General features: G+C 37.2%; 3 protein-coding genes across 4 annotated transcripts in view; all 3 read left to right on the top strand.

The window, feature by feature from the left end:
• LOC114529383 (zinc finger CCHC domain-containing protein 9-like) overlaps positions 1 to 3,050 on the top strand; it is a 33,180-nt gene extending 30,130 nt beyond the window's left edge. The window contains exon 9 of one of the 2 annotated variants that reach the window (XR_003687613.1): positions 227 to 575. Coding sequence is in view for 1 of the 2 variants with exons in the window: in XM_028551168.1 (XP_028406969.1) it covers positions 238 to 2,541 (2,304 nt within the window). In the remaining variant the exon portion in view is untranslated. Of the gene's footprint in view, positions 1 to 226 lie in introns of both variants that reach the window. The other variant, XM_028551168.1, reaches the window with a different exon arrangement.
• A 21-nt stretch (positions 3,051 to 3,071) lies between these two features.
• Positions 3,072 to 7,964, top strand: LOC114529382 (metabotropic glutamate receptor 3-like). The gene is made up of 2 exons (XM_028551166.1): positions 3,072 to 4,083; positions 5,370 to 7,964. The coding sequence occupies exon 2, from the start codon at positions 5,415 to 5,417 to the stop codon at positions 7,770 to 7,772; it is 2,358 nt and encodes a 785-aa protein (XP_028406967.1). The 5' UTR covers positions 3,072 to 4,083; positions 5,370 to 5,414; the 3' UTR covers positions 7,773 to 7,964.
• A 163-nt stretch (positions 7,965 to 8,127) lies between these two features.
• On the top strand, positions 8,128 to 14,322 carry LOC114529380 (nuclear cap-binding protein subunit 1-like). The gene is made up of 26 exons (XM_028551164.1): positions 8,128 to 8,291; positions 8,377 to 8,456; positions 8,698 to 8,798; positions 8,926 to 9,010; positions 9,129 to 9,200; positions 9,285 to 9,392; positions 9,498 to 9,545; positions 9,664 to 9,737; positions 9,854 to 9,923; positions 10,055 to 10,108; positions 10,497 to 10,556; positions 10,630 to 10,829; positions 10,924 to 10,987; positions 11,063 to 11,173; positions 11,393 to 11,457; positions 11,599 to 11,661; positions 11,778 to 11,852; positions 11,978 to 12,078; positions 12,201 to 12,338; positions 12,442 to 12,541; positions 12,616 to 12,709; positions 12,792 to 12,895; positions 13,063 to 13,123; positions 13,328 to 13,525; positions 13,651 to 13,764; positions 14,041 to 14,322. The coding sequence occupies exons 1-26, from the start codon at positions 8,249 to 8,251 to the stop codon at positions 14,152 to 14,154; spliced, it is 2,397 nt and encodes a 798-aa protein (XP_028406965.1). The 5' UTR covers positions 8,128 to 8,248; the 3' UTR covers positions 14,155 to 14,322.
• Positions 14,323 to 14,943: the final 621 nt, after the last annotated feature.

Genomic DNA, 14,943 nt, shown 5'->3' with positions numbered 1-14,943 from the left:
CTAGAAGCCTAGTAAGGATCATCTCTTATTGATCCAGTGTTACTACAGGAGGAAACGTAAACTAAACTAACTTTATTTATACTGAATAGCTCTATCAGTTCTAAACTGTTCTTCCTAGAGATCCAGTAAGGATCATCTCTTTTTGATCCAGTGTCACTACAGGAGGAAACCTAAACTACACTAACTTTAATTATTGTTTTATTATTTATATTTATTTTTTACTCAGGTCCTTAAGAGATGAAACTCATGAAAGCTTTGTTGGTTTTCGTCTTCACGATCTGTTACTCTGAAACTGGAGAAGCTTCTTTGGTTCGTGGAGAAGGTAACAACACGATAATAGCTCTTTTACCTTTCCACACCCCCACTGCAGACTCGAAGCAATGTTCAAACGAGCTTCATTTTAAATCGGCCGTTCAAAGTCAAGCTTTAGTCTATGCGGTTAAAAAACTGAATTCAGACCCAAACTTCGGTGCCATGATTTCTCTTGGCTACGATGTCGAGGATATTTGCGGAGATAAACCTGAACATTTGCTCAACGTGATAAACACTTTATTCAAAAGACACAAAAGACAACATCCGTGCGCTTTTGTTGCTGATTTGTCAAACTTTTTAACCCGACTTGTTGTGCGTAAATCACAAAAAATTCCTGTGTTTTCTCTCGACTCTGCACCTGATGATATTGGCGCGTTCTATCTCGAACCCAAAAAACCAAGAATCGGAAAGGCGGCGGCGAAGTTCGTACAAGAATTAAACTGGACAGTTTTTGACGTGTTAGTAGCGAATGAAAGCAGTTATGAGTATTTCAAGGAAGCAACTAAGACCTTGAAAGTTTGTGAAAATCGCGTTTTGCAAGAAAAGTTTGTATCTTCTCAGAACCTTGCGAATGAGAGTAATCCGATTTTGGTATTTTCCGATTCATTAAAAACCCTAAAAAATCTCCCATCAACCCTCAAAGAACGAGATACTGTTATCGCCGGAGATGTGCCACAAACTGGTGAACGGTTTGCAAAAACTTTGGCTCTAAAACAACGCGTTCCAAATCTGTCCGAATTTAAAACGTTTTTGTTAGAATCCGCTGGCAGCAACGACAGCTGGTTCGGTGCGTTGATTCGTGACTCCGCGCAGTTTAAGAATTGCGCTACGCCTGGAAACAAGTCATGTTTGTCGGAAATACTCGAAAAACTATCGGGCGAACTCCGTCACGGAGGAAAAGTTATCGATGCTGTGTATACAATTGCGCACACATTGAAAAGAACTCAAAAACAAGCTCTCAGTAATGACGATATTATTTCAACACCCGAATTCACAAGTGCAACAGGAAACCCAATATGTTTTTCGTCAAATAAAGTATTGGAAGTGATTGACTACAGCGTCTATAATCTTGGCAAAACGCCGCCTTCCTCGCTTGGAAAAATCCAGACGTTCTCCGCTAAAACAAGTGCCGAACTTTCGTTGGACGAGTTGGATTTGAATCGTGATATCACTAGTTGCTTACTAACGTGTCCCAAAGGAACCTCCCCAGTCCCCACCTCGGCCAAATGTTGCGTTGAATGTAAGAAAAACCCTAACCTTAGCCCCAACCCTAACTCTACCGCTAATACAACCGCTTGTAAAAAAGGACTGAGGCTGAATAAGGACGGCTCGAAATGTATTGAGGTTCGCTTGGATTATTTGAAGTGGAAGCACCCACTGAGTATCGTGATTTTCCTTCTTGCTATTTTCCTATTCTTTGTTTTGCTTTATTTGGTTAACCTCTATCATATTAAGGCACAAACACCGGCTCTTTTGACGTCTAAACTCGCCACAATGTTGCTTCTTTTGTCGTTGTTTATAACCTTAATTCACCCTCTTTTACCGATTATTAAACCTAGCGCTAGCGCGTGCAATGCTTATGTATTTGGCTTCGTTCAAGCACTGGGTATCCCATTATGTATCCTTATATCCCGCTCAAACTCCTACTTCAAACGCTTTAGACAGGAAGATGGAAGTTTAAGAAAGAAAGTTTGTCGTTCAAACCCTCAAAATCTCATCGCTATTTTCCTTATTTTGTTTCAAATCATCCTTTCTATCATATTTATCGCGGTCTCTTCGGCGCATGTCGTGTATTACGAAACCTCTGACCCCTCTGTCGATTACATCGAGTGCTCAACTTTTTCAGGTGGCGAATTTCTGTTCCCGTTTTTCTACACGATCATTTTGTCGCTCGTTTTTACCGTCAAAAATTTCGGTGCGGAAACGATCGAGCATGACTCGTATGAGTCGCATTTCACGGCCATCTTTTTCTTCGGTTTTTACTTTCTATCCTTTCTCAATATCATCATCGTTTACGGTGTCACTGGTAAAACCAAGGTGATGTTAATCTGTGTTCTGGGAGTCCTTCATGTCATCAATTTCCTCTTTTTTATCTTCTTCCCGAAGGTATATGTGGTTGTGTTTAAACGTGACCCAGTTCGTTTCAGACCTCCTGTTCGCACTGAGAGAGAAGTGTTAATCTTTGATTTATCTGGTATCGAAGATGACCCGCCAAAAACAAAAAAATGAACACCTCAAATACATATGAGGCTAAGTCAGGGTATTTGTGTACTTTATGTGGATAACTTAGGATCATGTATAGATACTGAATCATCTAACTTTGCAAGTGACTATATATATCTCGTATGCTGTGTCTCTGTTTTGTAAAATATTGTAAAAGAAATTGCTCTATATAGTATATACCCTTTATAAAACATTGTTTTCTATTTTTATTGCCAAATTTATTATACTGCTGTATTTTCCTATTAAAGTATATATAACCTTTTAAGAACAATCATTCTTTTTACTTCAATCATAAGGGCCCTTAACACATGAATCAGACTTCTGGAAGATTTCATTAATCTGTTTCACAGCTGAATGCGAACAAGGCTATTGAAATTAAAAGCAATTTATTTACTTTATTCTGTACATCTCTGTGAACAAACACTGCCTATAAACTGTATTTATTTGACAAGATTTAGGCTCAGAAACACGATGCAATGATATTGTTTTCTTTAGTTTTCATCAGAGCAGATTATGAAGTTTTCTTTATGAAACAGAAATTGTCTTAATAAGTTCATCTTCTGAGACAGTTCTGTGCATGGGGCACCCTGCAGTCCTTGACCACTGTTTTTGACAATAATCACAAGTACCGAGAGATTAAATTTACATGTCTGAAGAAGTGGTAATTGCGTATAAAAATACACTCCGTATATATTTGTCTGTCAGTTCGCTAAAGATCTGTTACCGAAAACAACGACACTTTTAGAGTAGAGCCTGCAAGAAATAAGATCATGCTTTTATTAAAGATTTTACTAACAATATTTGATAAAAAAGTGAAGAATTTGTGCACTAGGTTGCTCTAATATCATATCTACTCTGAATTTGTTTCGACCCTAACGTATGTGTATTCTACTTCATGGTCTTGGGAAAAAAATAGATGTCATATGCACATATTTATCTATCTGTTCAGTTTCAGCAGTAGAGAACAATCAGATTTTTTGAAGAGGCTGCTAGTCTGTAATTCCCTTTGTTATAACGGTATTGTTGTAGGAATTATTACGCTGGTATCTTTGTCATTAGCGGCAATGTTTGTGTCCTGCAGTGACCTGTCCCAGTAAATTAAAAACAAACTGTGTAGACCCTGTCCGCCTGTTGCAAACTGACATGGTTCTGTACAGTTCACAACAGGTTATACGCGGACATCTCTCACATATTTTTGTTTCATAATTCACCAGTGATTTCTGTGTTTCAAAATGTAGCCTCGATTTGATAGACTGCATTAAAGCTGTTTTGTAAAGAAGCTCCACCCCTACTCCGCCATCAACCTGTGAACTCCTATGAAATATTTAACACTTGCAAGAATATGTTTGGGTTAGATTGATGACAAGATAATAAGCCTAACAAATTTGATCGGTTTTCATCAATAACAATACACTAGACACTAGCATGTTGTTATGTTAGTTTCTCTGAGACATATGTTGAAGTAGAACCACGGTTGTACAACCTAATATATCTGAATAACTCAGCGACTATAGGATATCGTATTTATATGCTTGTGATTGAGAAGAGGTGAGTAGGTACAAATATATTTCTTCAATATCTTCAGTCTTTACATCATCTCATTTTTAAATACCGGACTTGGCAGCTCACAGGCTCACAGCTGTAGGCAATAAGACAAAGGCTAACAAGGGAAACAGTTTCGGCAGACCTGTTCGCCAAAACACTATTTGCAAAGCCACAAATTCACACCAAAATCACTTTAAAGCGCTTTAGAGAACAACAGGAATTATCGACTAGCAATTCTAGCAATTAATTTTCAAGTAGAATAGCGTATTAAATATACATTTGAACGGACGTACCTCACGAGTTTGCGCATGTATCGTATATCCCAGCAGAATTCGGCAATCTTTCATTTCAAGTGTAACTGTGTAACACTATGTTTGTCGGTTTTTTGGCTTGAAACGATGCGTATGACTGATTGGCAGACATGACTGGACTAATGCAAAACTCTATCTATATCCATACATATGTGATATATATAATATATATGTATATGTTTATATATATGAACGAAGATAGGCATAAAAACTGTTATTATTTTGGTCATTAGAACTAAATAAGTTGTTCTATTTTTCATTTTATAATCGTGTCCGGTCCTGATTACCTTTTTGATTTAAAATAATAATTAAAATAATTGCAGTGATAAAGGAAGAAATCTGTTCAACGGAGATTATAACATTTAACGAAGGCAAAGCCACAGGTTTGCGGTCCTTTGTACACAGGTGTCTGGGCTTTCCTTGAAACCGAAATATTCTGTTTTTGCACTTGAAATAAAAACAAAACCAATTTGACGCAAAGTAATAAATAAAACGCATTGAGACATTGAGGATAACTTCTGCAAAAACAAAGTGTTTAGCTGGCAGCTGCTGCTCCGTAATTGGCATTCAAACTAATAGCGAAGTCTTGACTTTATAATGATTGGAATTGTTCACTAATTTCATGAACGTTTCTTTGTGGTGAGCCGCCTAGTGTCAAATCAAATATGAGGTGCATGCGATATATGACGCTAGAATAATTACAATATTAGGAACACAAATGTCTGTATAATTAGCTTTTTGTAAAATGAATGTCCCATTTACCACACTGAGGTATTATGACAAGACTAACAAGTGTCGCTAAACAGACTCTTACGTGGCATGCTCAGTTGCAAAGGCAGTTCTCTGGTGTAAGAAGATCATGCAGTGTTATGTTATGTGCAAGATTTGAACTTACATAGTTGTATCTTAGAGGAATATAAACTTTCTCGCAAATTTATATATTTAACTTAGTATTGTATTCTTCTTTTCCTTTCAAAGACACAGAATAATACATTGTACAACCAATCTAACTTGTTGTCCAGGATGTTTACAAAAGCCAGCGCTTTCTATCTTCTTACAAACATTATCATCATCTATGGTTCCTCTGACGTAATGAAACATGGTGACGTCATAATTGGGCAATTACTTCCCATGCACCAGTCCTCTGGAAATCCCAGATGCAAGGTCCCTGATCTCACGAGCATCATCAAATTCGAAGCACTAGTTTACGCCACGAACCGGTTAACCAAAGAAATGGATCTGAAAGTCGGTTATCATCTCATAGATTCCTGCTCAAAAACTGAACCTCGTGCCAAGATTAAATTCGCTGTACAGAAATGGTTTAAAGATGGGCAAAATGCATCACGTATTCCCATTGCCATCATCACAGATATCTCTGACCGTGAGGGCTTCTATTCTTTTGCATCAGAGCGACAAAGTCAGGGTAAAAAAATGCCTTTAATTAGTTTAAAACATCCTGGAAAATTATGGAATTCATATTCGATGAATCCACAGAATGGTTTTGTACAACGCGGGGTGTTTGGTTTAGTTCGTCACCTTGATTGGAACATTCTTGACATTGTTAAAGATGACAATGATAATGGATTTGAAAAGTTTAAAAAAATTAACAAGGCTGGTAGTATATGTTTGTTGAATGAACTTTCTTTTAATGGTGATAAGTTGACGTGGCTAAAACGAGGAAGAAAGACATCCCCTGTCGCTGTTCTGTTTTCAAAAGATGACACAAGTTCAGATGTTATCGACCAACTACCGAACTATAATTTGTCTGACTGGAATATATTACTCGGACATGAGGTATCTCAAGGTAAGGGACGCTGGGCAACCAACATGGCGGGGGTAGTTGGAATACGAAGGAACTATGGAAATTTGATGGATTTTGAAAAACACCTCAAAACTTCAAAGCTATTTAAATCTGCTGTAACAAAAAGATTTTGTTCAAATCAAACTGCTGAGGTGTGCGCTGGTCATAAAGATAAATTTATAGATCAAAATATACATCATGGCGCTTCGGTGATTGACGCAGTTTACGCTATTATAAAATCCCGTCAAACTGGTTCGAACAGGTCATCAGAAACAAGTTTAACTGGAATTCGTGTAACCAGCGATACTGGTGAAGTCGTGAGCTTCGATACGGACGATATGACGAGAAATTATTTCAGTTATGATGTTTTGAATTTTCGTGGAAATCGTTTCATGAAAGTTGGTAAAATCCAGTTTGGTCCTTCAATGAAGGTAACGCTCAGTGATCAGATTTTTTGGAGGAATCAGAGCCCACATGGAAGATGCTCAGCGGATTGCAAACCAGGAACGTGGCGAGAGATCTGGGGTGAAGCTAAACAATGTTGCTGGGATTGTCGGCCTTGTGTTCCTGGAACTGTATCCTCATACGCGAATGAGACCAGCTGTGTGAAATGCCCGATCGGAACTAAGCCAACATCGGATCAAACAAAATGTCAACCTCCGTATATCGACTACTTAAAGTGGCATGATCCGTTTAGTCTTGTCATGATATTTCTGCACGCTTTCACAATATGCTTCCTTGTGTATGCTGTAAACATTTTCGTAAAAAAAGCGAATACCCCTGTGTTCCAGCGATCCAAAAGTGCCTCTCTACCTCTCTTATTATCCCTGTTTGTCACCTTTGTATTGCCTATCCTACTCCTGGTAAAACCAACGCAGAGTTCATGTGGCGCTTACAACGCGATATTCATGTTCTCTCTGGGAATACCGCTGACGTTTTTGATCGCACGGAGCCACGTGGTGCTCAACTATTGCTATGGTGACGATGGGGAATTAAAACGTAAGTGGTTTCATTGTAGCCCCCAAACCGTAATTAGCTTCGCTCTGATCATCCTTCAACTGATTGTCGTCGTGATCGTCCTCACTGTCGCTCCCCCGAAAGTTCAAACCTTTACCTCCCCCGGATCTGATGTGGAGTACATTGAATGTACGTCGCATTCAAGACCGGAGTTTCTACCTCTGGTATTCTTTATCCTGGTGTTGATAATGGCCTTCAATATCCTTCACATGAACGAAGAATCCTCTCCACTTAATCAAAACGAAGTGAAATTCGTCTCCTTTGGTATCTACCTGATGTATTCTATATTGTTTGCCTATTTTGTTGCGGTGTTTGGCATAAATGGTAAGAAGAAAATCCGCGTCCTGTGTGCAATGGCGTATCTGTTTGGAGCAAACTTTCTGGCAACAATATTTCTGCCAAAGATCTACGTGATCATGTTCCAGCCGGAGAAAAATCTGCCTGACCTGAGTCATTTGTTGAAAGATGAAAATGGTAACCAGGAACGATTGGCGCATCGGGAGTGTGTTGAATCACCTTTACTGGGACTGCAGGCAGGCCCATATGATCGCACGGAGGTCTAGGAACTAAAGCGCACTGCATGTCTTGGAATGAATAGCATAAAACCTGGCATAAAACAGAAAACTTTATTTGAAATGCCAACAAAGAAGGGCGTTTTGCACGTGACCCCGCACTAAAAACATAAGTCGTTTCATTTTAATAGAATTATTGTTCTGTTGAAATAAAGATTATCAAATATAACTGAACAGTGAATAAATATGTATATGAGTATATTAGTGTGATGTTATGTGACTTTTTTCGAGACTTTTAAACAGCTAGGGAAATTCCCCTACGAGTGGTGTCAGCAAGGATACCCCATATTAAATGCAATATAAAGTATTCCACGTGTTTCACCAAATCTTACGGGCTCATATAGGACTAATAGCAGCAAACAAGATTTAATAACGAGTGAAAATTTGTATTTTTTTATTTGATATTTTGTCCTAATTTCAAAGTTTTGTCCGTTTTCTTCGTGTTGGATAGTCTTTGAAGCGAAATCATGTATGGGAAAAGACGATACGAAGACAGAGATCGTGATGATGGTAAAAATTATTGAACTAAGTTGGAGTATCTGCACGTGTGAATAATCTTAAAAAACATTGCTGCAAATGTCTATTATTAAACTAGGAAGAAAGAGAAGACGTAAGGTTGACCTAAATGACATTGAAGATAAACTAGAGTCATTGATCACAAGAGTTGGGGAAAAGGTTTGATATTTGTAACCATAATTTGTAACCCAACACTGTTATTATCCTTTACAAAATCAAGCTCAAATGGCAGTGTCGATGCCTTGACAGTTTTCTAACTAACTCTGTTTTCTCATTGTAAAACTGAGAATTTATAACCCTACAGTAAGACCTGGTTGATTTTTATGTAAAGCTCTGTTTTCTCATTGTAAAATTGAGAATTTTATAAGCCTACATTAAGACCCAGTTGATTTTTATGTAGAGTTCTGCTTCTTTGGAAAACAATTTACAACAGTTAGCCAATGTTTTGGAGGCTGACCTGCCAAATTATAAAGAAAGAATTTTAAAAATTATTTGTACATGGTGAGTCAGTCAGATTTATATGCTCACAAACGTATCGTATATGCAAATTGAATAAGTTCATGTATCACAAAGGCTATGGATATGTGGAGTTCATTCATTTGATTTTTCATTTCTCTCTGTACGGTAGTGCTAGTAACCATCCTGATAAAATCAGTGTATATAGTACCCTTGTTGGTTTGTTAAATGTGAAAGACTATAAATGCGGAGAAGAGGTATGTTGCCATGCACCACTTGTTAAGTTCAGTCAAAAAACTGTCAAATTAAGAATCCAGACCTTTGGATATTGTATTAAAGAGATAAATCCATTGGCAAACATGTTTATTATTTTAGTTTCTTGACTTAATGGTAGATGATTTGACTAGTGTCTTAAAATCTGGTTCATTTGAACGAGCACAGTTGATGGTAAGTTGACTATTTAGCTCAGCAATTCTTCATATTTAAACCAGTAAAAAAACCCCAACATTTTCATCAATCTGTTTGTTGTAGATTCGATTTATTGCTGACCTTGTAAACACAAAAGTTGTTGTCCCATCATCATTGATGAATATGTTTGAGAGCTTCATTGCAGTCACACTGGAGAATGATAATATGCAAGTATGCAATACAATTAGGAGTTTATTCTTTTTTATTAAGTTTGAGAAAACATATGAACATAAAAATGTTCATTCTCACAGTGAACTGTTATCAATTTTAAAACAGGTTCGTTCAGACTGGTTTGTTCACACAGTTTTATTGTCTTTTCCTTGGGTAAGTTAAAGTTAATCGTAAAAATCTTAAGTCCAACAAGACTCATCAACTTTACCATTATGGTTACCAGTAACGTCTGCACAAACAACTAATTGATATCCTTGGGTTTTTTCACCAGGCTGGGAAACAATTGTGGGAAACACGTGAATCAGATTGTGAAAGATTGTTTAATACAATTGAAATTTATTTAAAGTAATTTGCATTCTGTTAATGTTGTTTACAGCTGCACTTTAGCCAAGAACATCTTTGTTATGATGTAATCATCAAAAGAATTGCATTAATTTTAATATTCTGTATTTGTCTTGCAGTAATCGTCGCAAAACTCATGTAAACGGTTTGAGAGTTTGGTCTTCAGATCATCCCCATCTACAGGAAGAGGTAACATTATACTGAGTGTCTCTTTATCTATTTTATTTGAAAAGCAGTCTTGCCCTGAGCCTAAATGATTTCACTGGTCATTTGTGAGGGAATGTCAGTCAATAACTGAATATTTATTATTTTCGTTTCAGTATCTTGATTGTCTTTGGGCTCAAATACAGAAGCTTAAGAATGACAATTGGGTGGTAAGTCATATTTTGTAACTTACCAACACACATAATGACTTTTGCCTCAACTTGTAATGCATGCATGATAAATGTTGCAATATAACCAGGGAGCATGCACCCTTGCAGGTGGCATTAGTAACTGAGAGTTGCAGTGTAGTACCTGAGAGTTAGTACCTGACAAAGGCCATTACTAGAAGGTTGAAACATTGAGAAATGTTTCGTCTATTTTAGGCAGTTGTTACACCAGTCATGATAAACATTGTTCATTTTGGTAATATTCTTCCTTGTTGAGACGCGTCCAAAATAGACTGAAATGAAATGAGTGATAACAATATTGGGGCGAAAGTTATTTTGGAATGCTTCTTGCAGCAAATCCGTAACTTTGTACTATTTTCTCATGATTTAGGAACACCATATCAGAAGACCTTATCTGGCTTTTGCAGAAACTTTTTCAGAGGCTTTACAGGTGAGAAACAGTGGATAAACAATTATCATCAAGGATGGTAAAGGAATGAATGTTTCATTTATTTTCTCAACAGCATCCTCTGCCAAAGATCCCAATCCTGCCTCGTGAAGAAGATGTTCAATATCCTGTTCCCCAAGTTGTGTTTCGAATGTTTGATTACACAGATGTACCAGAGGGACCCACAATGCCTGGCGCTCATTCTATTGAAAGATTTTTAGTGGAAGAAAGTTTAAACAGAATAATGAATGCACACTACAAGAATAGAAAGGAATGGTACAGTGATGATCATATACAACAAAATCCTTTCATCCGTTGTCGAAATATACCAGGACATTTCTTGATGCTGTTTTAATTCTGTTTTTGTTAGTGCTGCGCAGTTAATGAAACTCCCAGATCATGAAAAAATTCCTTTCGAATACTGTGTGATTGAGGTAAAGTGATTTCTTTTTCAATGAATGTTCATTTTTCAATCTTTGTTTGCAAAGCAATCTTGTTTTTTATTACAGGTGATATTTGGGAATTTATTTAACCTGCCAGTTCCACGGCATTTAGAAATATTTTATGGTTCACTTCTGGTTGAGCTTTGTAAGACACACCAAGCCTCAGTTCCTGGTGTCGTATCCTTTGTGGACATTGCTGTCCTTTTGTCATCAAATATGCATTTAAACTCTCTTTCCTGACCACTTTTGTCTGCTTCGGATGGGAAGTATTTTTCAAGACAAAGGACAATTTTTCACAGAGAAAGGTTGTCTTCTGGCAAACGTTTTTGAGAATGCTGGTATGTTTACGAGTGTCTGTTGTATTATGATAATGAATCCTTAATCCCAAAATCACAGCTTGCCCAAGCAACTGAACTGCTTTATGAACGAATTGATACAATGAATACAACTTGTCTTCACAGGTTAGAAATTATTTTCTAAATATTAGACTTCTGGCTTCCATTGAAATTTTCGTCGTAATATGTTGTAATACACGTCTAATTACCAGCCTTCTCAGCTCACATCACGTTGTATCATCTTCTTATTTCATTCATTTTTAATAGATTTATAAACTGGCTGTCCTACCACTTCAGTCAGTTTCAGTACAAATGGACGTGGAACGACAGGCAAGTTTCTAGATGATAAAAATCATTATTATCACAGTGTTCTCTCTTGCAAAAATATTCTCACTGTAATGGATTATTGTTTTATATTTGGGTCGTTTGTTCATTCTCATTCACAGGATTACCCTGATAGAAGAACCTGCAAACTCACCTCACAGAAGATTCGTTTGTGAAGTGTTGGAAAAATGTTTACGGTAGGACACGCGCCATTTTGTTTAGGAATCTTTAGAAGTTTCACTCCGTATATTTAAGTGACCATTTCTGTTATTTTATGGTTGTTGTAGTAATGCTTTCAGCTTCAACTATTTCGTTTTTTTAGGTCATCATATTATGAATTTATCCTAGAAGTTGTTCCAGAACAGTTACACGAACTTATGCCTCAAAAGCCAGACTACTCGTACAGATATGAGGATAATTCAGGTAATAGAATCTGACACATTGGGAATAGTTGATATATTAACAAGTTCAGAGGTCCTGAGTGTCTCTAACAGACAACGTTGTTATTCAGTTGAGTAAAAAGATCCTCGTCTTTTGCATGACAGAAAGCACGCCTGGTCATGAGCATGCCAAGACACTCGTTGATTCAATAAAGGCAAACAAACCCATGGATGAACTTCTAGCTTTAGTCAAAAAGATTCCTGCGACATCAGGTGATGAAGAAGACATGGATTATAACCAAGGTAAAGATATGATTTGTCTCAACACACCCCCACATCGGCCACAGGAAATCTATCTCTGAACTTTTGTATCGTTGCTTGAAGCTATTAACCATCTCTTTTGCAGAGACAGCGGGAGCCACGTCTCTGAAAGTTGATGTTTGTTTGCAAGTTTTGCTGAGAGCTGGTGCGAAGTCTATCAGCCACACATTTAAGGCTTTGGACAAGTATGTACGCTGCGTTTCATTCTCAAACCCGGCGTACGAAACTGCTAATTCTGAGCTAAAATTTTATATTTTAGATTTGAAAAGATACTGCGAAGTGTAGTTACAAATGAACAGCAGGAAATGCATTGCCTCAGGGTATTACAGTCATTCTGGCGACTTCATACGCAGGTAAAATATTAAAGCTTTGCCTTTGAAGTTATAAATTGTTGTTTTCGGGAATAAACAGAAAATCACAACATGTCTGTTTCAGATGATTGATATTGTGACGGACAAGCTGATACGGATGGATATCATCCACAGCAACTCGTTCGTTAACTGGCTTTTCTCAAAAGAAATGGTTGAAGATTTTCACAGGTATAATATACAGACCAATGATTTATAGAAGACATGTTTCGAAGGTCAGGGATCAGTACTAGTGTATGTAGGTGAACAGGTTAAGGATAGGTTTCTAAAACATGAAAAACAGAAAAAAAGCACATTGAATAATAAGATTTTAAGCTACCGTCACGTTTTATTGTTAGGTCTTATGTATGGGACATTCTTCACTCCGTGTTGAAAAAAATTACCAAACAAACAGAGAAGGTATTTGATTATAATTATCTGGAATAGTTGTTAGTCATTTCGTGTAGGTCATGAAATGAACATTTCCCTCAAAGATGGGTCCAGTGTGGTTCGCACTCCCCTCGAGCCCCTTCCACAGCAAATTCATCCTATTTTTTTCCAAAACTTTGTACTTCATGTCAGTTTACACGCTGACACTACTACTGTATCTCACGTGTGATGTAGGCGAAGGAGGAAATGGAAAGGGAGAAAAGTAAACTGGAGAGGATGGAAGAAAAACGGAAGAAACAGAATGAAGAACAGGGAAGTGGGGAGGCAAGCATTGAGGAAATTGAAATAAAACGAGTTGAAGTGGAGGGATTCACAGATAAACTCGGAGAAATGCAGAGACAAGAAAAAGAAGTGTTTATAGTCATCTTTCAGGTATGAGAAATATTGTGCTTCAGTTGGTAGCTTCGTTGGTAGCTTCGGTAACGTGCCGTGGAAGACGGTTGTCCCAGATCTACGTACTGTACTTGTCAATGATCAATGTTTTGTTAAATTTTTAGCGTTTTGTGATGATGCTGAATCAACATATTGCTAAAAGTGAGGAGCAACAACAAGAAATAAAGTCACCGTCTTTTCTCGCCGTTTCAGACAGATTACGAGAAATATTCTACACGGTAAGGATGCATTAAACAACTTGGGAGCTATCCAGTATAAATAAAGTTAGTTTAGTTTAGGTTTCCTCCTGTAGTAACACTGGATCAATAAGAGATGATCCTTACTGCACGTCAAGGAAGAACAGTTTAGAACTGATAGAACTATCCAGTATAAATAAAGTTAGTTTAGTTTAGGTTTCATTCTGTAGTAACACTAAATCAATAAGAGATGATCCTTACCACAACTCTGTATCAGATTTATTTTGTATAACTGTTATTCTATATTTTATATTTCAGTACCACAGTGAAATCAAACCGTATATTTCAATCTTGGATTCTCTGCTCTTCACGTCAGATGTTGATCCTCACATTCTTAGTATATTTAATCAATACAAAGCTCTGAGTACGTGAACTCATATATCGACTATCAGGTAATGCTGTATTGCTCATATTGGCGCTTAATGCTTTTTAGTGTGATTTAATGAATGTAAGTTTTAGCTATATATTATACCTCATTTACAAACGCTCTCGTGTAAACATACGTGGAAATTAAATGTTTTTAATATCGTAAAATCTGCCTATTCAAAAGAAGCATTAAGGATCATTGCGACACAGATTAAGTACTAGTTGATATGAAACACAGTGACCATGGTATGATGGTTCTTTGTCCCGCTTTATTGTTGGAATTGGAACCTTATGTGCCTTGCTGAATGAAGTGCATTACATGAAGTCCCTCTACTGCCACTTGCTGCCACTGTACACTATTATACAGTTACATACAGGTCAGTGGATTAAGTGATTATTGACCTATGTTATTGACCAAGCATGAATAAAAAGTTAAAATGGGACACCTGATATCTCAGTTTCATTAAAAGGTTGCATCACTTCTAAATAGATTTAGAAAGCTGATCATTGCTTCACTGATATTGGATAGCCAAAGTAATTGACAAAATACTTGGAAAAAGACCCAACACATGCTTAAAAAGGGGTAATACTATATGGATCCTATACAAATCATATTAATTTAAAAATTTGATCACATTAGCAAAATTGTGTTCTAGGTCAGGTCCAGGCTACCTTTTACTGTAGACCTTCTGTAGACCTGGATTTTGTGGCCTCGATCAGGTCCAGGCCTGCATGGTCTGGGCTGGATAAACAGCATTCACATATGGGCCTAGGCGTGGTCCAGGCCAGGTCAAA

This window comes from Dendronephthya gigantea, unplaced genomic scaffold (genome assembly GCF_004324835.1).
Source record: "Dendronephthya gigantea isolate DGI-Jeju-01 unplaced genomic scaffold, DenGig_1.0 000056F, whole genome shotgun sequence".
Lineage (NCBI taxonomy): Eukaryota > Metazoa > Cnidaria > Anthozoa > Malacalcyonacea > Nephtheidae > Dendronephthya > Dendronephthya gigantea.
The sequence above is the reverse complement of the archived record's forward strand: the minus strand, read 5'-3'. Positions and strand labels throughout refer to the sequence as shown.

Bases quoted from the DNA above. Each gene is read 5' to 3' on its own strand.
- LOC114529382 (XM_028551166.1), top strand. From the start codon at position 5,415: ATGTTTACAAAAGCCAGCGCTTTCTATCTTCTTACAAACATTATCATC.
- LOC114529380 (XM_028551164.1), top strand. From the start codon at position 8,249: ATGTATGGGAAAAGACGATACGAAGACAGAGATCGTGATGATG. The intron at 9,201-9,284 runs GTAAGTTGACTA...TGTTTGTTGTAG, and splicing joins TTGAACGAGCACAGTTGATG to ATTCGATTTATTGCTGACCT. The intron at 10,830-10,923 runs GTACAGTGATGA...TGTTTTTGTTAG, and splicing joins TACAAGAATAGAAAGGAATG to TGCTGCGCAGTTAATGAAAC.